The sequence below is a fragment of the Asparagus officinalis genome, chromosome 4 (assembly GCF_001876935.1).
Source record: "Asparagus officinalis chromosome 4, Aspof.V1, whole genome shotgun sequence".
NCBI lineage: Eukaryota > Viridiplantae > Streptophyta > Magnoliopsida > Asparagales > Asparagaceae > Asparagus > Asparagus officinalis.
Window position 1 is genome coordinate 105632488 of NC_033797.1, and position 24254 is coordinate 105656741.

Here is a 24254-nt window from a genome sequence, read left to right on the forward strand (position 1 = left end):
AGAGAGAGAGAGAGAGAGAGAGAGAGAGAGAGAGAGAGAGAACTGAGTTTGAAGGATTGAGGAGAGAGGATAATGTTACTTTGGGGAGTTTAGCTTAGCTGGCATGTAATAATTGGTAAAAAGGGGCTGCAGCACAAAATGTCACACTTCAAGGGGCTGAACAGAGAGAGAGAGAGAGAGAGAGAGAGAGAGAGAGAGAGAGAGAACTGAGTTTGAAGGATTGAGGAGAGAGGATAATGTTACTTTGGGGAGTTTAGCTTAGCTGGCATGTAATAATTGGTAAAAAGGGGCTGCAGCACAAAATGTCACACTTCAAGGGGCTGAACCACATGGGGGAAACTAGGAGGGGCTGCAGCACATGATGTTTATGTTTTTGGGGCCTGGACACATTTTTCCCAAAATTAAATGAATTTTTTTTTAAAGATATGTAAAGAATTTCCTCACATATTTTAAATATTCTGAAACATGTGAAATAAAATGTTGAAATTGACTATTTAAGTCCCCCTATTACTTTAGTTATTTTCAATCGGTCTCTCATACCATTGAATTTACTATTAGGTTTAACTTTCCTTTTCTAATCCGTGAGTTTGTCTTTGCCTTTGAAAGAAGGAAAGCATGCTAAGAAGAAGAAGAAACGTGTTTGCCTTTTTTAGGGTTTTTTTAGATATTAGTCACTTAAATCTAAGCGATTTTGTATTAGTCCCTCGTATCTGAGTTTTTTGATATTAGTCCCTTAAATTGCTTTAAGTTGTTGATATTAGTCCCTCAAGTTAGTGGCTGTTAAATCTACATGGGAAAATTCCGTTATCTATAATTGTTGCATTTATGGGACAATTATGCACGTCACCAAATAAAAACTCATCTTTGCATAACTAAACTCTAATCAAATTTAAATTCATCATCGCATGATTAAGCCCTAATCAAGATTAAACCATAACTTATCCCTAAATTTACTACAAACCCAAATCTTTAAACCTTAATCAAATTTACTACAAATCCCAAATATTTAACCTCTAAATCAACTGCCATGCTTACACATTTTCACAAATGGCATTAATTGAACAGCAAATAATTTGAGGAAATCATACAATAACAAGACAATAAAACTCATTATAAAACTAATTGAGCAAGGAAATCTCAGGAACAAACATCTACTGCAATTTGGCCCAAATTTAGGTCTAAATTGATTGCTACATAATATTCACACCAAAACATGACTTTTTCAACCCTAAAGACAACAATAATAAGCCTAAAAAGAAGATGGTTGAAAACCCTACAAAATCCAACGAAATTAATGAAATAAATTTAGGGAGGGTTTTTCTTCTTAAGGGGCGTGAGGATTCTTCTTCTTTAGTCTGTAGTAAGGGATTAGACTTGATATGGAGGCGATATTGAGTGATGTTGTAGGTGATATCAAACAAGGGCAAAAAAAAAACTCATTTCTCTTATTTTGGGAACTAGAGATAGAGAGAGGAGGGAGGGAGGGAGGGAGGGAAGGGGGCATTTAGTTAGCTTGAATTACACCGAGGGTATTTTGGTAACTTACCATATATAGTTAATATTAACCCAACCATGGTTTAGGTTTTTTTTAACATCTACTCATCTATACTAAAAGCATAATTTAAATAATTATTGTTCATGCTATAGTAAAAAATGTAGGACCAGTACTAAATCAAATCTGATCGTTTGCACTCGAAGTTACTGTCCATGCTACAATATTTACTGTAGCATAAACAGTAAATCATATATGCTCTTCCACACTTGAAGTTACTATTCATGCTACAGTAATACTGTATCATAGACAGTAAAGCAAATCAAATGTATTAAAACTTGGATACTTCTTTAAGTATAGAGGAGTATATATAATTTCTAAATTAAATATATTAAAACTTGGATCCTTCTTTAAGTATAGAGGAGTAGATATGATTTCTAATCTTAAGTATATAATAATTAATTTAAATGTATTAAAACTTAGATGGGGGAAAGTTAAAAATGCAGTGTTTAAAAAAATAGGGGACTGTGCTTTGCACGGGCTGCACACTAGTAAAACCTCATAGAAGACTAATATCAATAACTTAACACAATTTCAAGGACTAATATCAAAATACTCAGATTTAAGGGACTAATACAAAATAGTTCATATTTAAGGGACTAATATCTAAAATACCCTTTTTAAAGGTTTTTCTAATTGTTGGCCCCTAAATCTTCAACTTTGATTAAATCGCTGAAATTGATAATGTGTGACTTAGATTACGAGGGTTATTTCAATTTGGTCCATTTTCCAGTTTTCAGTTAAATTTGTAAAATCATGGTTAGATTAGTTCTTAACCCAACATAGTCGATTATTAAAATATCCTCCAATCATCATTCGTGACATTAGACGACTATTAGGGGAAGATGAAAAATAGGGTAGGGGCATTTTTTTTATCATTCTAGGAAATGAAACATGTGTGTTTTGATTTTTAGTATGCAACTTTTAGATTTAAACCAATTAGAAAACAGGTTATTAAACATAATTGAGAGATTTATTATAACTTCATTGCTAAAAGGTTATATTTGAGTGGATATTCCCCTCACATCTAACGGCCAAGTTAACTACATGGACCAAATTGCAATTACCCAAATTATTTGAGAGAGCTAGCGGAAGATTTGAGGGGACTAATATCTATAAATAAATAAAAAAAAACTTATTTTTCAGTGCGTAAGGACCGCCATCAAAAAGGAAGCAAGCAGATCAGAGAGATCAAAAATTGTTGGGATACATCATATGGCCGTTACTCTCCTCTCAACTCCCTCCACATCTTTCCTCCCTTTCTCATCTCCTCCCTCCTCTTCCCATCCTTCATCATCATCATCTTTCATTTTGAGAAATTACAGAATTGCCCATCACCATCGCATTCAACATCTAAAGGTCTCCTCTTCCAACGGCAGCGATAGCATCTCAACCCTCATCCAAGAAAGCAGCAGGGAGCTGCAGGAGATCAAGCGCAGCTGCAAGCTATGGAAATGGAGGGGCTTTAATGTGAATTACCTCGTCAAGGGAGCTGGCCCTCCTCTTCTCCTCGTTCATGGGTTTGGTGCCTCCGTTGGTCACTGGCGAAGGTAATATGTAAGGAAAGATCAGATTTTGATAATGGGTTTCGGGTTTGTTGGGCTAATTTGTGAGGATATTCTTAGTGAAAATGTGAATTAGTTAATTAATATTTTGGCAGAGTATGTGTGTGGTTGAGAGATTTTGGAATGTTTTTGAGTCGTACAAACCCTGGAGAAAGGATTTTATTTATAAATTTTAACATTTTCCTACTGACATTGTTCATACCTAGAGACTGCACTGGTAGATATCCAATGATAAGTTATAGTTATCGAGTAACAACTAGTATAAAATGAAGAAGAAGAAGAAGAAGGGTAATAGTTAGCAATAAACAGTAAATAGTAGTGAGATCATAGTTGCATGGAACCTGGTTCGTTCCGGTTCAGCGGACGGGTACGGGAATGTGGTACACCACTCATTAGGAATCAGTTATGAGGGGAGTAGGCTTATATGTAACACCAGGGAACGTTGTACATTGTAGGTTCAGTTCTTAAATGCTAGTTGACATCAGTAACGGTAAAAGAACCATAAGAATCATGTTGCAATTAAGATATGCATTCTTTATTTGCTTAATTTCTCGCATTTTTGTTGTTTATTCTTTAAAAAAGAGTTGCTTTTTTTTTTCAAAATTTTAAGTGGTTTGAATTCTAAATTGGGTTGCTGAAGCTGGTGAATCGGGATGTGTTTCGCGTGAATCTGGAACGATTGACCCCGGGTCGCGGTTCACTATAACATACCATGTTCCTGACTTCTCTGAGTAAGATATCTATTCTCTAGGCAATGATAAGTAGGAACATCCTCATTTGGTTTTGGTCTATCCAAGCCATTAGATACATTCAGTGTAAGTCCTTCGATGGATGGCTAGGGTAAGATTTGAGATTGTTCACCATAACATACTAATATTGGACTACCTTTTAGTTTGATCAAGGATATATCTTTATTGGTTGTTAACTCCATTAGCAGGGGTATTCTCATTAGGATGGATACCCTTCAGATGTAAGAGATAGACCTCTTTTTAACCCCCAAAACACTGGATCTATCTTTCTCCTCAGATTCGTAACTCAAGCAAAGGGTTGGATATTATATAAGTTTCTTTCAAATTGGTGGCCACCTCGAGGCATATAATTGAGCCTATACCCCCAACGCCTTTATAGAGTTAGTGTCCAACCTGATAAGACTCTAGAATTGGCTGTTGAATAATTACTGATCAATTCATTCCCTGTAGTTTTTTTGTCTATGCGGCTTCTATAATGTCACACCTTCAGGTTGGGATCCACCTGAAAAATTCAGTATGTATCGTTTTGTTGGGGAGCTTTTTAGATTAATCATGACATATTTATAGGTATGCAAGTTATACTTGAATGATTTGATAACTAGAAGCAAAAAAGAGACTGAGTGATAATGGTACCAAGGGAAGAGGAGTATTTGCCTATTTAACAGATCAGTGATCTCAACTTTCATTTTCTGACTCCTTGATAAACACAATCTAGATGTCAAAGCAAAACTGACGGTGTTCGTACAACTTTAAAGAACAATTCAAGTGTATCTGAACAATAATAATAAACCCTATAGTTGATATAAACATCCGTTTTTGGTATATGGAGGATTGGGGTTTTCAAGTTTGAGACCCCATTCTTTCTTTTAGAAAAATCAAAAATAAATAAATAAATAAATAAGTAAGTAATTCTATAGTACTCACATTATTAATTGTAGTTCAAGAGAATTAACCTCTACAAATAAGATCACAGACCAATGGCGAACTCTGAGGGCAAGGTGCAACGGCTGATGGCAGTGGAACTTTCTGATGGTATTCTATTGAATGTAACACTGTATCAGCTTTGTGTTCTTCCTATAGTTTTATTTTAGATCCACGTAGTCTGATCTCCTCACTTTCTGATGGTATTCTATTGAAAATTATGTCATGTGATTGCGTCAAGGTGAGTACATGCTGATCTAATTCCCTTTTACCACAATTTTACTCTACCTAACTAGGCGTCTGAAATCTTTTTCTGACATGGTTCTGAAAAGCAAAACATTATCGTTAATTTGTTATTTTAGTCAAAATGTTTTGCTATTTAATTTTCTACTTCAGAAATATTGGAGTTCTGTCAGAAGGCTACACTGTTTATGCAATTGATCTGCTGGGTTTTGGTGATTCAGATAAGCCAGAAGGCTTTGCTTATACAATGGAAGTATGGTCTCAGGTGTGTTATCTGCTTCTTACTTTGCTAAGTATTTCTATGTGGTAGTCATTAGTATTCATTGAGATACTCATACTGGAGAGTGTGGTTTATTGCAATAGTTAATTCTGGATTTCTTGGATGAAGTCATAAAGAAGCCAACGGTTTTGGTTGGGAATTCAGTTGGAAGCCTTGCTTGTGTCATTTCTGCTTCTGGTTAGTTATTTGTCAGATGTGGTTTAAATAGCTTCCAGTTCTTTCAGCTTAAGATCCTTATAAATACCTTGAGTTCTTATTATCTAAGAAGCTTGCAGCCTATGTTACCCGGGTACTTCACTCATGAAGCCGTACCCCGTACCTGACACATACCCAACACTTATCTGTACACAAACTTTTTGGACGCTCTTGGATGTATGCATACATTTACCCAGATATGTACTCAATTATACGATATATGTTTTAATTTAAAATACTTGCCATACACATCTTGGACATATATATTATTTTCTAAAACTCATTAGACACGGGTCCGGTTGTTTCAGACTGTATTCAAGTTAAAAACTATGATTTAAAAGGGTGATTTGAGCGTCTAATTAAAAAACAATTAGTTTCCAATTTATAATAATCAACATGATAAAAGATAAAAGAAGCTTATAAATATGATAGGAAATTAATTTTAAATAGCACATGAATTGAAATATAATAATGATCTCATGTAAATTATTAATTTTGACATATATGTGTAGTTGTGTCCTCGTACCCTACATTTACAAATTTGTCGTGTCCCGTACCCATATTCGCACCTGTATCGGTACCCGTACCCATTTCCATGTAACTTAGCTTGCAGGCAATCATAAAGGTTGGCTTTATAAATTCTGCAACATTTTATCGTGGTTTATTAATGCCTTGCTATGTTACAAAGATGCATCGCAGAGGAGTATATATGCATATGAAACATATTGGATACTTGCAACTTGTAAGTTTATTGGATACACCATGTCAACAACAACAACAATAATAAAGCCCTTATCCCAAAATTTTGGGTTAGCTACGTGAATCCCGTCTTCTATTTAATTCTATTTTGGGTTGTCTGCTCCGTTAAACTTAGTTATTGACATATCCCCTTACCTACTTGTCATTGCACCGGAGTGGGATCGATGCAACTCATCACAATAGGGATGCCCCAGCGTATATTCAATGGGATTCACGTTACATGGATCCAACTATGTTCCCTTATAACTTCTATCTATGTTGTTTATTAACTAGCTTTGTTTTTAATTTCTTGTATGCACATGTCATAGACGCTTTGTTTTGGCACAATAGACAGCCTTCCCGTGCGGCACTTAGCTCACTCTTGATTCACTAGAAGGGCTAAGTTTAGGCTACCAAACCGAGTACGCAAGAAAGCAAGAACTTTAAGAGAAACTTAAAATTTTCTTAGCCCAAACTTGCTTTGATATGATTGAGCTCCCCATTGGCCTCCTTATATAGGGGAGGTTCTCTTTACATGAATATCCTAGATTTCTTTTCTAGAGAAATTTATACATCCAATGGCTAAGATTAATTCTCTAGCGAATTCTATACAAGTATCTCATTTACGAGAACATCCAAGAATTTATATGAACATTCTAGAGTCTGGTTGATGCGGCGCTTATGTGAACGCTGACTTGACGAGAGAAAAATCAATCTATGACATTCTCCGCCACTCATTCCGGCAATTCCCTCATCGCTTCGCTTACTCCTTCTTGAAGGACTCTATCAGGTCTTCAAATTGCCACAAAGTCTTGGTCAGCTCCCAACTGCACTCACTTTCAGGCAAACCCTTCTAATAAACAAAGTACTCAAGCCATTGCTGATTGTTCTCTTCACAAACCATCCTGTTTGCTAATATCTCATCAGCCTCCTTGTTGAACTCCATGCGAACCCCGGTAGGTGCTCGACTTGATCTCCCATAGGTCCGGTCTTCCGCATCCTCGTGATATAGTGGAGTGGAGGAACTTCAATGTTATAGGCAACATTCCCCACCTTCTTCACAACCAGAAATGAGCCCTCATACTTCCTTATCAAGCTCCTGTTCAACCCTTTGTGCCGATCAAGTATGGATAGCTTGACAAGGACCAAGTCTCCAACCTCGTAAGACATATGCCTTCGTTTCTTGTCGGCCCATTTCTTCATCCTCTATGTAGCCTTGTTCAAGCATGAACGCGCTAGCTCATTTTCCTCTTGCCATGCCGTAGCAAGCTTAAAGGCCGCTGGACTACTCCCCATGTGGCCCATTGCAATGTTGTTCGGCATGAAGGGTTGGGTACCAAGCACAATCTCGAACAGACTCTTTTTCCTGGACTCACTCTGTGGCAAGTTGTAGGAAAATTAGGCTATGTCAAGCAGCTTAGCCCAATTCTACGGGTTGGTACTCACATAATGCCTCAAGTAGACCTCTAACAAGCTCTTCCCCTCTCCGCTTGCCCATCCGACTGAGGGTGGAAACTAGTGGAGAAGTTCATGTCTGATCCCATCAACTTGAACAACTCGGATCAGAATTTGCCTATGAACCGAGCATCACGATCGCTCACAATAGACCGTGGCAGTCCCCACATTTTTACTACATGCTCTAGGAACAAAGAGGCAACCGCTTCTGTAAGGCACTTTGCTTGAGCCGGAATGAAAATCTCGTACTTAGAGTATTGGTCGACCACCACCATTATGATGCAACACTCATCTGACTTAGGCAAACCCATAATGAAGTCCATGGATATGCTTTCTCATGGTCTCTCCGGAATGCGTAGTGGTTCAAGTAATCATGCAAGTGCTCTTTGCTCCATCTTGTCTTGTTAGCACATAAGACAAGTTTTGACATATGCCTCCACTTCTTCCCTCATGCGAGGCTACTAGTAAATTTCACCCAAGAGTGCCAAAGTGCGGTGCACACCTAGATGTCCATCCATTAAGGGCCATGTCACTCCTTCAAGAGTTCTCACCTTAGATTCTAGAACTGTGACATATATAAGTGTTGCCCTTTGCTATAGAGCGAGCCATCCTCGAACCAAAATCTCTGCATTTTCCCCTTCGTAGCATATGTTACCAAGGACTTAGCCATAGGATCATGAGCCAAGCCCTCCTTGATGCGGTCCAACAATAGGCTCTGTGGTTGGCTAACTCGGTAAGCTCCGACTTTCAGCTCAAGGCATCTGCCACTAAGTTAGTTCTTTCCGGCTTGTACTTCAAAATTCCGCCAAGAAGTGTTACCACCGTGCTTATTTTAGGGACAACTTCTTTTAGGTTTAGAAGTAGCTAGTGGCCACATAAGTAGTAGTGCTTCCAGGTTCGTAAGCAATGAACCACCGCTGTCATCTCCTTCTCCTGGACCGTGTACCTCCGCTCGATGTCATCAAGCTTCCTACTCTCGTTAGCAAAGGGGTGTCTTTCTTGCATCAACACCCCGCTGATAGCAAAATTGCTCGCGTCAGTGTGCACCTCGAATGGTTTGCTGAAGTCAGGAAGTGTGAGAACCGGCTCTTCTGTTATGTCTTTCTTAAAGATACCGAAAGTTTTCTTGCACTTAGGGGCCCAATCACACATCCAGTTCTTCTTCAGCAAATCGGTCAACAGAGCCACCAAAGCTGAATAGCTCTTGATGAACCGTTGGTAGTAGTAGTTCACCAAGCCGAGAAATGACCGCAACTCCGTTACCTTTTTGGGTGGTTCCCACTCGCCAATGGCTCAAATTTTGGCTGTATCCATCTTGATCTTGCCTCTCCGAGGATGTGCCCAAGGAATACCACCTCTTCCTGGGCGAAGGAACATTTCTCCCTTTTGACGTAAACTTCATTGCTCCTTAAGGCTTGGAATACCTTGGCTAAATGCTCATTGTGTTCCTCCATGGTCTGGCTGTAGATGGCAATATGATCTAAGTAGATCACCACAAACCAGTCTAGAAAGGACTCTAGGACCTTGTTCATCATAGTGTAAAAATTAGCAAGTGCATTGGTTAGTCCAAATGGCATAACAAGGAACTCATACAATCCATACTGAGTTACACATGCCTTCTTTAGTTCATCTCCTTCCACGATCCACACGTGGTAGTAGCTCGATCTAAGGTCCAGCTTAGTAAAGTACATTGCTTGGCCTAATCTAGCGAACAAGTCCGCCACCAACGGTATAAGATATTTGTTCTTCACCGTGATCTTGTTCAATGCCCTCTAGTCGATGCATAGCCACAACGAGCCATCGTGCTTCTTCGAGAACAAGACCAGTGCACCATAAGGAGCGTTTGATGGTTGGATGTAGCCCGCATCCAACAACTCCTTCAACTGCTTCTGAAACTCCTCCAACTCTGGTGGTGCCATGTGACAAGGGAATGAAGCTGGTGGTCAAGCTCCTAGCTTAAGCTCGATGATGTGATCCACCTCCCTTCTGGGTGGTAACTTGCTAACTTGGCTGACATAAGTCTTGGAAATCATCCAAGACGATCTGAATCTCTCATGGGACTTCCTCCCCTATAGACAAGTCTTCCACCATCTTAAGTGTAGAGATGAAGGTCGGCTCATGTCTCTGAACGTCCTTAGAAATCTACAAGGTAGAGAGGACTTTGTCCAAAATGTTCCTCTCTCACTCAATCGGGATCGTGCACGCCTTGCCCTGCAATAGGCACATAATGTTGGCGTAGGGAACTACAATAGTTTTGGTATTGTCTAAGAACTCCAAGCCGATGACCACCTCAAAATCATCCATTATTACAATTCTTAGGTCCTCTTGGCCACACCACTCACCCATGCTCACATCTACCTTGCAAGCTATGCTAATGATGGGTGTAGAAGTTCACTACCTTGGTGATGCCACCCAATTTTGACACCACATGTCCTAGCTTCTTTGCTGCAACATCCGAGACAAGAAGATTGGAAGCACCAGTATCGAGCAAGGCTTTAAGGATCTTATCCGCAATGATTCTCCACGAATATTAGCCCCTTCATCCGCTCATCTACCTCGGCACGAATGACATTGAGGATCCGCAACGAGCTTAGCCAAGACTCCTCTTGCTGCTTCTCCTCTTCTCGCTGGACCATCGCAACAATCTTAGCTCTCTTTGGATAGTCCATGACCTTGTGTGGTGCTTCACAAATATCACAGCAATATTAGCTCTCTTTGGACAGTCCATGGCCTTGTGTGGTGCCTCACAAATCCGCGGTCGACTGCCACAAGAGCTAGACTTATCGAAGAACTTGCCCTTAGACAATGGTGGCTTCCGTGGGGGTTCCTTTGTTGGATTGTTTCTTATTATCTCCCCCACTTTTTGCCGATTTACCACCCTTTTTGTCCTTATCCTTAGGCTTGCCTAAGGATGGGTCTCCCTCCTTGAACTCGATTAGGTACTCGGTCACAACTACCGCTTGTGCAAAGGTCTGCACGCCTCGCCTCTATAGCTCCATCTTAGTCGACCTAGCTAGACCATCCTTGACCGAGAAGAGAGTCTTTCTTGCTCATGTCCGGGATCTCCAACAAGCCTTGTCGTTGGCATTCTTCGGATAAAGCTGCTTCATCTCGATCTTGAACTCGTCCCAAGTGTTGACGGTGCATGAGCTATATCAGATGTCATCATACCATCTACACCACCACAACGTAGTAACGTTCTTGGAGGTAGAGAGGTGTCATTTTTAGCATGGACTCATCGTCCATGCAGCTGACAGCATCAAAGTACCTCTCCAGGTTCCACAAGTAATTTTTTAGCTGTGTATTTCAAGGTCCACCATATGGCTTGGGTTTGGGCACCTCTAGTCCCGAACATTAGCATGACGATTCCTCGGTTCGACATAGCCACCTTGCACTGATTGAACTCGCCCCTGAGCTCTTCTAGTGCCTTGGTGAGGCTCTCCACCTGAGCCTCTAAGGTCATGTTCCGGGCCTCAAGGGTAGCAGTCCGTTGTTCCTAGAATTAACAGTGGAGTTCTGGGCTAACTGCATCTCTTCCCGAAGCTCATCCCCCGTGGACTCGAGATTTTTGATGCGTTCCTCAATAGCCTCGAGCTGATCCCTTGAATCAACCACGGTGTGTTCAATGTTACATGATCGTGCCTCCAACGTTGTTAGCGCATCACGGATGCATCCTCTCTCGATTGGGGCCTTCTCCGGATTGGTGCCAGCCCTAGTCACGTTTTGCTTGCTGACCATCCGAGCTAGCCATCTCCCACAAACCAAGTTTGCTCTGATACCAACTGTCACAGGCATTTTATTTTGGCACAACAGATGACCTTCTCGTGCGGCACTTCACTCACTTTTGGCTCACTAGAAGGGCTCAGCCCAGCCTACTAAACCGAGCACTCAAGAAAGCAAGAAAACTTTAAGAGGAACTTAAAATTTTATGAGCCCAAACTTGCTTTGATACCAATGAGCTCCCCCTTAGCCTCCTTATAAAGGAGGTTCCCTTTACATGAACAATCTATTTTTTTTCTAGAGAAAGCTATACATCCAGTGGACAAGATTAATTCTCTATAGAATTCTTTACAAGTATCTCGTTTACAAGAACATTCAAGTATATACATGAATATTCTAGAGTCTGGCTGATGCCGCAAACTTGGCGAGAGAAAAATCCATCTATGACACATGCATGCAAACCATCTATATGTGCATGATGTTTATTTCTCATATAGACAGCATATTCGTGTTCTAAACTTTTAGATTTTGCTACTTCATCTGCACTTTTTAACACAAATTCGTAGTAATTGATTCCCAACATGGTATTAGTTATGTAACCTAAGGTTAGCAGATTATAAGCGTTGAAACAATATTGTCCAGAGAGGTTTCAAGATTGTCCCATTTCGATATAATGAAAATCTACTCTTCTATACTTAAAGGAGAACTCAAGAATCAATGTTCATGCTACAGTAAGTTACTATAGCATGAACATTAAACCAAACATGCCCTCTGCAATTGAAGCATTGTTCATGCTACAGTAAAAAAATACTGTATCATATCATAAAATATTTTTGTTGCAGTATTAACATGTGGATCCTTCCGTAAATATAGATATAATTTCTAAATAGATCCAGGTTTCAAGGTACTTACGCCATTAAATTATGAGATGAATTTTGGGATACCATAAATGACTCTTAAACTTAACATGAAGGATACATTAGCCAAAAAATTTATTTTACAGAGACCCTCACTTCAGCACTAATGGATGCAATTTCAAATGCTTAAATGATTTGGCGGTCTAATTGCATAAAATAATGGTGCAATTTCAAGTAACTTGAATGATTTAGGGGTAATATTGAAATTTGGTCTTTGAAACCTTCACCATATGAGATCTCCTTTCTTGATGAATCTGTTCTTTATGAGAGGTTAACAACCAATTACAAATTAGTAATACATGGAAAGTAGGGAATATTTGGTCTCCATTAAATTGAGGGTCTCCTTCAGATGGTTCTGCAATACTCCTTACAAATATTGCTGTTTGGAATTTAGATCTTTTTAAAAAACCAAAGGTGCATCTTGCACTAACATAGTCGTTAGTGAATACCAATGATCTCTATGTTTAGCTTGAGATACGTAGTCTCCATCCTGATCTTGATCTTGATCTTCATAGTAACCACAATTATTTTAGGATGTAATTAGGAGGAAGAGGACATGAGGCCAAATACCATGTAAACACTCTATAGTATAGTGCTTCAATGGACAGAAATAAAGTTTCAAGAGCAACAGAACTAATTCTGCCCTTAATTGAACTAATTCTGTCCTTATCTGAATAGGGAACACATTGCAGAAGTAAATAAAATATGGATGTAAAAAAGGAAAGAATGCAAAGAAAAAAGTCATTATCCAACAATGACTCAAATCATTGCTGTGTCTTCCATCCTTAGTAAAAGAAATAAAGCGTTCTTAAATTAGGGTTACATGGTTAAGCTAGGACTTTTTAGAAAACTGCAGATGATTCATAATAAAAACATGACAAAAACATGAGTCCGTGGATATCATAAGTGAATCAATTAGCTCTTAATAAACTTCTGCTATGACTATCATTTGATTTGATATAAATCAATCAACAATCTTGAACTAGCTATCTGAATTTGGGCCTGCAGTAGTATCAAATAAGTTTATAACCAATAAACCCCTGGATGTTAATCCGAATGTGCACACATTAGGGTTCATCTTATGCTTGTACTAGTACTCCACTGCATGCGATGTGTACATGTCACGCAACATGAAAGAGCATGTAGGAAAATTATCAAGGGACAGAGTTCTGACAGCAAGAATAGTGTCACGCCATGCCACATTGTCGTTCAAGCGATAGAATAGAAAATGAACAAAAAAAAAAGGAAAAGCATTCTAAACAATTGCGTTGTACCAGTTAGTAATCATATACTCGATTAAAAAAGAAAAGGACATATCAAAGGCGAACCTTCTAAAAAAGAATTATGCTGCAAAAAATTAAGATAAAGAACAAAAGAAAACTAAACAGCTCGATTATCGGAAAAACTATGCTGCAAATAAGTTAATAAAATTAAATAAAAAGTCAAACCTTTGCAACAGTAATGCATCTAAGGAATCATGATCTGATCTGTCCTGGACTCGACTGTAAAGAAAGAGCACGAGATCTCTGGAAAATCAAGGAAGAGAAAATAATCATTGGCATGAAGAAAGAATGGATAATAACAACAAAAAGAACGAATAATAACAACAAAAAGAGTATAAATATCAAGAAATAAGTATAGATTTTGAAATTCTGGGAAGATTTGTTGTGTATGGCAATGGTACATTGTCTAATGGAAACGGTTACTAATAGTAATAGACGCCCAAATTAAAGGAAAAAAAACTGTAATTAATATTAATATTAATAATGTAACATAATGGAGATGGATGGTGAAGGTCCGTAGGATTTGAATTTGAATAGTGGGTTGTGGGGAGGGTTAGTTATGCAGAGTTAGTTTTTCAGGCGAGAGAGAGAGAGAGAGAGAGAGAGAGAGAGAGAGAGAGAGAGAGAAGTGTGGAATGATCTCTTCGGTTAAGTTATTTTTCTTTTCCAATTATAACCCTCTTATTATTTTTGAAAGCATGGTATTTTTTAAAGGACACTGCTGGAATTAATGGATTTAGTGACTAACAAAGGATATGACCAAAAAAATTGAACCAAAATTCAAGCTTTTCTTTATTAATAGTAATAGATAATACATAATTAATAGTAATAATATATAATAGATTCTGTGATTGTCTCCAACGAGAAAGGTTGATGCCCAAGTTTCAGTGGATCCTTTACTAGTCAAATGATTCTAAAATCCTACTCGCCCTACAAATGTTGGCTTTTACCCGGTTAATAGAGCTCAATAAACATTCTGTTTTGAGCCACATAAATCTGCAACATGAAAAGTTAGTATGCATTTATCTTAAGGGGGTGATAGTCAATTGGGACGTTTTCATGCAAAATGGGATAATTGTTAAAGTGAGATAATTTTTCGCTAGTGGAATATTTTAGTGGGATAAATAGAAACAATTTTTTTGAAGCATGAAAAGTTAGTATGCATTTTTCTTAAAGGGTTAATTATTCCTTTTAACTTAGTGTAACTGGGAAGAAGCCATATACGTCTCGAGATTAAGAATAGGCCATGTTCATGTCTGATTTAAGGTAACATGGATTCTTCATTTAACTTTCGAGGAATAATTCCTTTAATTATATTAATATTTTCTTTTACTTATTGTTCCAGAATCTACAAGAGGTTTGGTCCGGGGGATTGTGCTACTAAATTGTGCAGGGGGCATGAACAACAAGGCGATCGTCGATGATTGGAGGATCAAACTTCTCTTGCCATTACTTTGGTTCATTGATTTCTGGCTGAAGCAAAAGAGGATAGCATCAGTTATTTTTGAGCGAGTTAAACAAAGGTAAAAATGGTAGTGGATTTCAAATTTTCATATCAGAGTGATAAATTGCAAATTCTGATATCTCTATACTCAACAGGGAGAACCTTAAGAACATATTGCTATCTGTTTATGCAAACAAAATATCTGTGGACGATGATTTGGTAGAGGTAAGTTGGAATCATAAGTTTATATCGGCTGTAGGCTTAGTTGCAGTTAGACCCCTTGTAGCATCACCGTTTTGAATTTACTGCCCTTTAGTTTTATTTTGCAAATAGACCTCCTGTGTGAAATTTGACTCTTGCCCAGGATTTCTATTTGAAAAAAAAAAAAAAAAAAAAAAAATCCTATTGAGGGTAAAATAGTAAGAAAAAATTTCACTCAGGCGTTTATATGCAAAAATAAAGCTACACAGGTAGTAAGTTCAAAACAGCAATGTTACAGTGGGTGTATCCGCAATTAACCCTCGTTTGAGTGGCAATATTGCCATGGTCTTATTCTGAAGAGATCCCCTGGGATCAGATCAAGATGGAATATCATGAGTTCATATTGTTTCAATTTCGATTTGGGTTTTTTGGTATTAGTGCCGTAAATCTTTCAAATTTTGAAATTAGTCCCTCAAATAATTGAAATTGCGCCGATTCTTAAGTTATTTTGAAATTAATTAGTAGCTCAAATCATTGAAATAGCTGTTAGATCCCCCAAACTCTTAAGTTATTTTGATATTGGTCCTTCCAATCAAGGGTAGAAGTAGCAAATAGAAGGGTTCGTTTGAAATAATTTAGGAGAATTAAGGGACCATTTAATGATTTGAGGGACCAATTTTATAATAACTTAAGAATTGGGGAACCGAAATAGCAATTTCAATGATCCTGAGAAGAACTTTGCTTTCTAATGGCAGATCATAAAAAGGCCTGCGGATGACGAAGGTGCTCTGGATGCATTTATTTCTATAGTGACAGGCCCTCCAGGGCCGAGCCCGGTTTCGTTGGTGCCGAGAATATCTGTTCCTGTTTTGGTTTTGTGGGGCGATCGAGATCCATTCACTCCTCTTGATGGGCCCGTGGGCAGATACTTCTCTTCTCTCCCTTCTCAATTGTCCAACGTGAAGCTTTATGTACTTGAAGGGGTTGGCCACTGTCCTCACGATGACAGGCCAGATCTGGTTCATGAAAAACTTCTACCTTGGTTGGCTTCTCTTCCTGCTTAAGATTTTGATTACGGTCCATTACCAATGTTTTCCTTTCCATCAAACCCAGAGTCCGATATATGTTACTATAATTTTCATATCCACCACCCGTTTCACCCTTCCGTGCAACCCTATTAAGTGACTTGGATACAAGTGTACTTCAAAGGCTAATAATGTCAGTCTTTTTTCGGGGTAGTAATTGTTCATGATTGTAAACTCCTAGCAACCGTTCCTTAATGCTTTAGGTGTCAATGTAACATGGTCTTTGTAACTCGTAATTATGGATGGAGTGTTTCATACTGTGCACGATATAAGTTGCGTGAGCTACATATTAGTAATTTAAGTACAAAAAAAGTGCGTTCCTTCGCCTTGAAGATCTCAAGCCGAGGCGCTGTTTTTTTATCGTGGAGATCCAGAGTGTTTGGCCAAGGAGCGCAACCAGGGGTCCTTCCAAGTGTTTCTCCTGCAAGGGTATGTGTCCCACATCTAGGTCATGCCCTTTCCATGTCTCTCTTCCTCCCCCGACAAGGATCGTCCCTCTGCCCTCTTCCGTCAAAGTCAATATCAACAAGCTCTCCTCTTATGATGTTCTCTCAATTGCTTCATGATCGCCGGCCATCGATGAACTTAGGAACATGTTGTTATTCCGATTCGACATCACAGATTGGTCCTTCCAAATTATGTCGTCGGAGAGGGAAGCTTTCTGGTAGAATTCCCTAGTCTAGAACTGCTCAGGGTGGACACCAACCTTGGATACATTGACATGGGTTCTTTTGGTGGCACCTTCATGAAGTGTAATGAATGTATGGTTTATAAGTCTTCAAAAATCCTATTCTTATCTGGACTAACATCTCCAAGCTTCCTTTTCATCTCTGGGACGACGAGATCCTAGCGACTGTGTCAAAAGATGTTGGGGAGGTTTATGCATGCTCAAGGGATGTTCAACATTTGGAGGAAGCATCGGAATGCAAAGTTCTTCTCGAAGACTAATGTAGGAAAGGTATTTCTAAGCCCATTGCCTTATGGTGCAAATCCCTTGTCACTGCTTGGTTAATGGAAAGTAAAATAGACATGGAAACCGTGGGTGGTTCTTTTCTAGAAGAGGAAATTAATATAGAGAAAGGTTGAGATTTCTTGAGGAGGGAGGGAGAGCCTTCTTCCCAAGTCTCATGGGGTGCTCCTCGTGCCATTGGTGCCTATCTTGAATAACACAATGGTGAAGTCAAACAACAACTAATCAAGTTGATTGCCTCAGGCATTCCACTGTCACCTCCTCTGGCAGCAATGAAGGAAACTCAGACCAAGGTAGACAAGGGTAAAACAAGTAATGAGAGATTTTTCAAATTCAGCGGGAAGTCAGGAGGCTGTGAAGGAAACTGTGAATTTTCTGAACCTACCTAATTTGGGGCCAAGTAACCCATCCTAGATACCTCTTTTTTGGATATGGTGGAAGTCAATTTGGAGGGTAAATCTGATTACTTTCCAAGGGCAACATGAGAAGTAATGTATGTGGGTGCTAAGAGAGGCCCATCTACCAAGCCTACCTCAAAATTCCAAGTTAGAAAAATTATTCTCTCCTCATCATCCTCAATGAAAGAATTTCTTGAAGCTATCTCATCCATTGCTCAGCCTCCAGGGTTTGAACGACCAATCGGAAACAAGAGGAAGGATATACTACGCCAATCAGTCATAAGTCATATCACAAGCATCTCGCTAACTCTTCAAGAGCACACCCTCCTAAAAAGGGTCGATTTTCCTCAACCTTTACTCCAGTTATGACTATTGATTCTCTTTCTATAGATGAGATATCGTGTAAGTTGTGGTGTACAAGAACCAATTTCATCTGTGGATATTAACGGACTTGAAGTTTTAGAGAGGGAGAGGATTGAATTATCTTCATAATTCAGACCCTCACTAGTCCCCTCACTAGTTTGGTTGTTAGTTGTTTTATCATCATTCATGAAGATTGGTTCATAGGATGTTAGGGGGTTGAATAATCCAGTCAAGCAAAGGATAGTTAAGGATGCTATCCTTTTTCTCTGGTATTAATATTGTTGGGTTCTTCTGAAAGAACTTAACATTATGGCTGAGTCTAGATGCAATATAGTCTAGAGATGGTGTGCTACTAGGTTAGAATGATTATCTCTGTGATTGTCTAGACTCCTATATAAGGGTCTTTTCAATTTCAACTGTTCTCCTCCATGAAGTTTCCAATTGAAAATTTCTTGTTATATCTGTTTATGCTCACATTGAGAGAGAAGAGAGGGATGTTTGTTGGTGGGAGATTGAGAAAAATTCTTGTTAAATCTGGTTTTGATGATTAATAAATAATTCCTAATATTATTTTTGAGTATTTGCATTTGCTCGCTAGGTATCCTACACAAACATCCTCCTGTTAGAGGTTGGTTGGACTTGAGCGTTAAGATGATATTCATTAGAGGTTGGACGGAATTATACTTTAATGATGACATCCTATTGGAGGTTGGTAAAAATTGGAATGAAGTCATCGCCATTCAAGTCAAAGATCCATTATTGTGCTTCATCCCTACTACCATGATCGAGCTTCATGAAGATTATCTGTTTGGTATAGTGTCTGTAAGTTTAGGTTTTTTTACTTTATGTGTTTATATTTAAAGCTCAAATCATACACATACACGTTATTCGATTTATCGCTTTTATTATTTGTTTCGCTTTGTTAAAGAATTTTTAGAATATCTTTGAAGATAAGTTGTTTGAAATGATTTCATCAAAATCAAGTGTTTAACGATCTCGTAATCTTGACCGTTTTGCAAAATAGTGAGTTTTCATAAAAGAGAAATGCTATTATTAAAAATTATCTTCCAACATATTTATTTTCATAGGTATAAATGTTTTTTCAAGTTTTACTATTTTAATTTACTATTTTAGAAAATTAACTTCTCAGCAAGTTCAAGTATCTATTTTGTCTGTTTTCATTCGACCGGTTGTTCGAGTCAGTTGACAGAACAGTACTTCAGTCGACTAACCATATTTTTTAGTTGACTTAGCAGAAGTGTTTTTTTACAACATTCTCTTTTACAGTCGATCAGTCGACTGATAAATAGAGTCAGTTGACTGAACAATGTTGTCAATCGACCGACCAAGTTTTTGTCAGTCGACCGATGTTATTTTATTTTTCTAGAATTAGCCAACGGTCGAATGCTTAGTCGACCGATATACCTATCAGTCGACTGATCATTGTAACGGCTAGTTTTGTTTTGATATGTTTGAGAGGCTATAAATAGGCCTCAAGACTTATTTGAACATAAGAGTTTTACAAGATAGTTTAGCCATTTTGGTTGCACGTTTTTGAGAAAAGAAGTGTGTTTGTTTATGAGAAAAAGAGCTTTACATAGTGAAGGATCTCGATTTTAGTTTTGAAGCGCTCATCGTAAAATCTCATCTCTCCTTGTTTTGGAGAAGTTTTCTAAACTCTTTCTTTAGCTGATCTTATATATTGATTCTCATATATAAGCTAGATTTATTTGAGTTTGATTTCATTTTATTCATTGTTTACACACACAAGTACTTGAGCTTTAGTATTTCATATAATTGGGTTGTCGAGTGTTTCATTGAGAGAGATTATATTTTGTTCTTACTTGTTTAGTGAACAAAAATCATTTATTCGCACTTACTGTTAAACATGTTGTAATACACAAGAACACTTAGAGGAGTGGTTGTGAAAGATCGGGGTCAATTCTAAGAGGAGTGGGTTGGTTGTAAATCCTAGGGAGAGATTGTAATTCCAAACACTTGAGGAAGGTGACACGGGTAGTCCAACACTTAGAGAAGTGTAGCTTGTGTGATTGACATTGTGTGCATTATAAAAGTTATCGGTGATCTTTGGAAACCGTTTTTGTGTAGATTTTTAAGATATAATGGAGATCTCCTCAAGATGAGGAGCGGAGACGTAGGTCGTGGGTTGATCGAACTCCGTGATCATATTTTTTGTTTGCGATTGTTTTTGGCGCACTATTATTCTTCACATCTTGTGTTTGTGTTTATATCTCCTATTGTCTCGTTGTTTATCATTGCATATCTTTTTGTATATCGTATTACTAGGATATTGTTTTATAAGTTTTAATTTGGTATCGTAATTGGATTAGATTAGCAATTACCCTATTCACCCCCCTCCCCCTCTAGTGTTCTTTCACTCCCTCTCAATGGTAGATAGTTTACTTGGTCTAACATGAAAACTGATTCAACCATTGCTAGACTAGATAGGTTCCTTATTAACCAATATTTTAAGTATCACTTTTCATCCTTAATTCAATATGGTATTCCTTTAGGATGCTCTTATCATATCCCTTTCATCTTGGATTCGTCTACCTCCATTCCCAAGCCCCTTTTCAGATTTGAAAAAGCTTGGCTCACTCACAATAAATTCAAATCTTTTCTCTCTATTTCTTGGAATTCGTTCACCTACCATGGAACTCTAGTAGAATCCTTTGCTTTCCAGCTAAAACTCCTCAAAAGAATAATTAAATGGAGGAAGAATTTTTTTTTGCCTATGTTTCTCTTTCAAAGGAATCTATCCTTGCATCCTTAGATTCCTTATCCCACTCTGAAGAGTCTAGACCTATTACTAACTTTGAATTGGAGTCTAGGAAATTTCTCATTTCATCTCCATTGCTAAGAATGAAGAAAACATGTGGAGAGAGATCTGGCTAATGGAGGGGAATCAAATACTTCTTTTTTCCACAAGGTGGCTTCTACTCATAAAGGAAAATTTTTATTCCTAACCTCTTTGTAAATGACCAAATCATCTCTTCATAAGAGGACAATCAAAAAGTTTTCTATGATTTTTACTCAAATTTTTTCTCTTTCAAACCATCATCTTCCTTCAACATGGATTATAATAGCCTTTATTCAAATAAAATTCAATCTCTATTATCCTTAGAGAATCCATTCTCTGAAGGGGAAGTTAAATTGGCAATGTTTGATTTGCACTCAGAGAAATCACCTGAACCTAATGGCTATTCCATCAGGTTCTTTCAAGAATTCTTGGACCTTATTAAACATGACCTCCACAATATTTCCCAATCATTTTATGATGATGCCTCTATTGGGTCAAAAAATTTAAGTTGATTGATTCTTGTTTTAAGAATGAGTTCTATCACTTGGTAAGAACCTTTTACAATCACTCACTCTCTCGATTACAGAGGAAGAAAAGATTGATTTGACTTCTCTTTTGTTTGAGGTGGGTTCTAGGTGGCGAAAGGATGCTTCACTCGATGCTCGAGTCAAGATTGCTTCCCGTTGACGATTAAAAATAGATCGCAAGAGCTACCGACAATGGCTTGGGCTGCAAGAACCGAGGTTCAAGTCTTAGGCTTGTGTGCACTAGCTTCACTTAGAATTCTCTCTAATTCTCTCCCTCTTCATAGCTACTTGTGGCTATTTATAGAGCTTTAGCACGTAACTGACGTGCTACAATCGTGGGGTTGTAGGCGTAACTGATTCCTGAGATTTAGCCCACGTGACTGACTGGGTCTTCGTGGCCATTACAACTTAATTTAATGTGGGTGACAAGCTTCGCTGCGTTGGCGAACCTCATCCTTGATGTCGAGTCTCGCTGCATGGCGAGCCTCGTCTTTGATAGCGAGGCGTTGGCGAACCTCATCCTTGATGTCGAGTCTCGCTGCATGGCGAGCCTCGTCTTTGATAGCGAGCCTCGCTACGTGGCGAACCTTGTCTTTGATGTCGAGTCTCTCTGTGTGGCGAACCTCATCTTTGGTATCGAGCCTCTTTACGTAGTGAGCCTCGTCTTGATGTCGAGCCTCGTTGTGTGGCGAGCCTCATCTTTGAAAATGAACTTTGATATTCTCTAGCGAACTTCTAGATGATGTTCGTCTTTCTTTTGGTATTTTTAGATATTTATAAGACCCCCTTCAAAGTTTTCAGACTTGAATTAGATTGTATGAAGTCTGAAATACTTTGAACTCTCTCGATTATCACGAGCTTGGTTTATAGGACGGACTTAGCCTCAACACTTTGAAATGAACCTCAAGGTTCATTTTTTCTGGGCATTTTAAGATGATGCTTAGTAGTTTGTTGAGTTTCGTCACTTGATACGAGCTTCGTCAAGCCCATGTTGGTTTGACAATCAGGCTTGTCAGCATTAAATGCAATGGCTTCCATCCTTGCGTCTTTTCCAGGCTTGATAAGCGGCTGCCAGCTAGAGCTTCGAGATCTCCTCCATAGATCTCGTCTGCAAATCTCATCTGCTAGAGATTGCGTTCGTCGATTTTGGCCATGAATCTCGGCAGTTGATTCAATCTTTTCTTGCTTTTATATATAGGGTGTGGTGATTTGGAGAGCCCTTCCTCTCCTTCAAATCCTTTGTGCCGTCAAAGCTTTCATCCTCTTGGTTTTCAAATTTCTTTCTTGAAAACTTCAAGCTTTACTTCAGGATCAATGACCCATAAAACTGCCGTTGGCAAGGGCAAGAAAGTTGATGGTTCTTCTGACGAACTCGCCGCTCCGCCTTCTTTTTTAGGTAGTGCATCTGAACACAAGATCTTGCGTTTCGAAGCAATTGAACTCTACCCATGGGTTTGAGTTTCTTAAGGGAGATGAATTGCTTCCTTTCCCGAAAACTCATATGAAAGATGATGTTTTAGATGAATTTTCGTCTGTTTGATGAATCTCGTCTTTCTGATGAGGATCGTTTGTTTGACAAGGTTCATTTGTTGAACGAGGCTCGTCTGTTTAACGAGTTTCGTCTATTTAACGAGGTTCGTTTGTTGGATGAGGCTCTTCTGTCTAACAAGTTTCATCTGTTTGATGAGGTTTGTCTATCAGACAAGTTTCGTCTGTTTGACGAGGTTCGTCTATTTGAACGAGGCTTGCATGTAGGATGAGGTTCATTTGTTTGACAAGGTTCGTCTGCTTGACTACGTTCGTCAATCAGATGAAGTTCATCTATGAAATGACCTTCATGCCATCATTTGGGTGCAGCTCAATCCTTTTGGATTATTTTCATATCGACTGAATCTTTTGAATCAATTATGTTCGTTTCTTTTGTAGTCGTGTAACCTTCTGTTCTAATTCCTCCACATGGTGATCTTGGTTCATATGGCACTTAGGCAATGGAATATCATCCACGCTATTCCGCCCTTGCAAGTATCCTCGTGTTTGGAGATTGAGAACAAGGAGAACTTGAACTTCTTTCCGATCCTTCGAGTTCCACGCTAAAGCATTTAATCACGGATGCCTCTCTAGAATCAGTCAATCGTGACCACATATCGAAGCCTAATTTCTTATTTGGAGATTCTTCAGATGATCCTGACTTATTGGAAGTTGGAACTTATCGATGGTTTAGGACTGTGAGCGGTCACCATATGTTCTTGCCTCCTATGGAACGTGATCTCCCTCTTACTGCTCTCAAAACGGCTTCTGTCCTAAGGAAAATAGACTGGGACTCAAAACGGCTTCTGTCCCAAGGAACAAGATGGGGTTATATGTGGCTTTTTGTATAGAAGTGGCGCCAAAATAGATAGTAGAGGTCGTTACGTGACCGGATTATACCCAGGACTGTTCCAAAGAGAATTACCCTTTGGTGAAATAGCTGAAGAAGCCAACACCTTCGGCCGCCTTCTTTAGAGCAAAGAGGCAATTCCCCGCTAAAGATTTTAGGACTCTCGGTTGGTCTCGTTGGAGTGCTTCACAATGGTGGCCTCGAGTCACAGAATACATCTTGCATGAGAATCATGATGACTTGTAGAAATTTGGCCTCTATGCACCTATTAGGGCAACACAGCTTGGATTGCGGACCAACTCTCATTAATTCTTTAGCGTGTTGGAGCTGTATAATCCTGACACTCGTACTTTCTTTACTCCAAACAGGGAGTTAGGAATTCCCCTTTACAAAATGGCTGAAGTCTCGGGGTTTCCATATGAAAGATATCCTTATGAAGAATATATTCTG

At 38.7% G+C, this 24254-nt stretch overlaps 1 protein-coding gene across 1 annotated transcript; it reads left to right on the plus strand.

Annotated features, from left to right (window-relative positions):
• LOC109837930 (uncharacterized hydrolase YugF) lies at positions 2702-16613 on the plus strand. Its single transcript, XM_020406315.1, has 6 exons — positions 2702-3102; positions 5184-5295; positions 5394-5487; positions 14964-15141; positions 15218-15287; positions 16019-16613. The coding sequence occupies exons 1-6, from the start codon at positions 2768-2770 to the stop codon at positions 16325-16327; spliced, it is 1098 nt and encodes a 365-aa protein (XP_020261904.1). The 5' UTR covers positions 2702-2767; the 3' UTR covers positions 16328-16613.

Bases quoted from the DNA above. Each gene is read 5' to 3' on its own strand.
- LOC109837930 (XM_020406315.1), top strand. From the start codon at position 2,768: ATGGCCGTTACTCTCCTCTCAACTCCCTCCACATCTTTCCTCCCTTTC. The intron at 5,488-14,963 runs GTTAGTTATTTG...TTATTGTTCCAG, and splicing joins TTGTGTCATTTCTGCTTCTG to AATCTACAAGAGGTTTGGTC. The intron at 15,288-16,018 runs GTAAGTTGGAAT...TTCTAATGGCAG, and splicing joins TGGACGATGATTTGGTAGAG to ATCATAAAAAGGCCTGCGGA.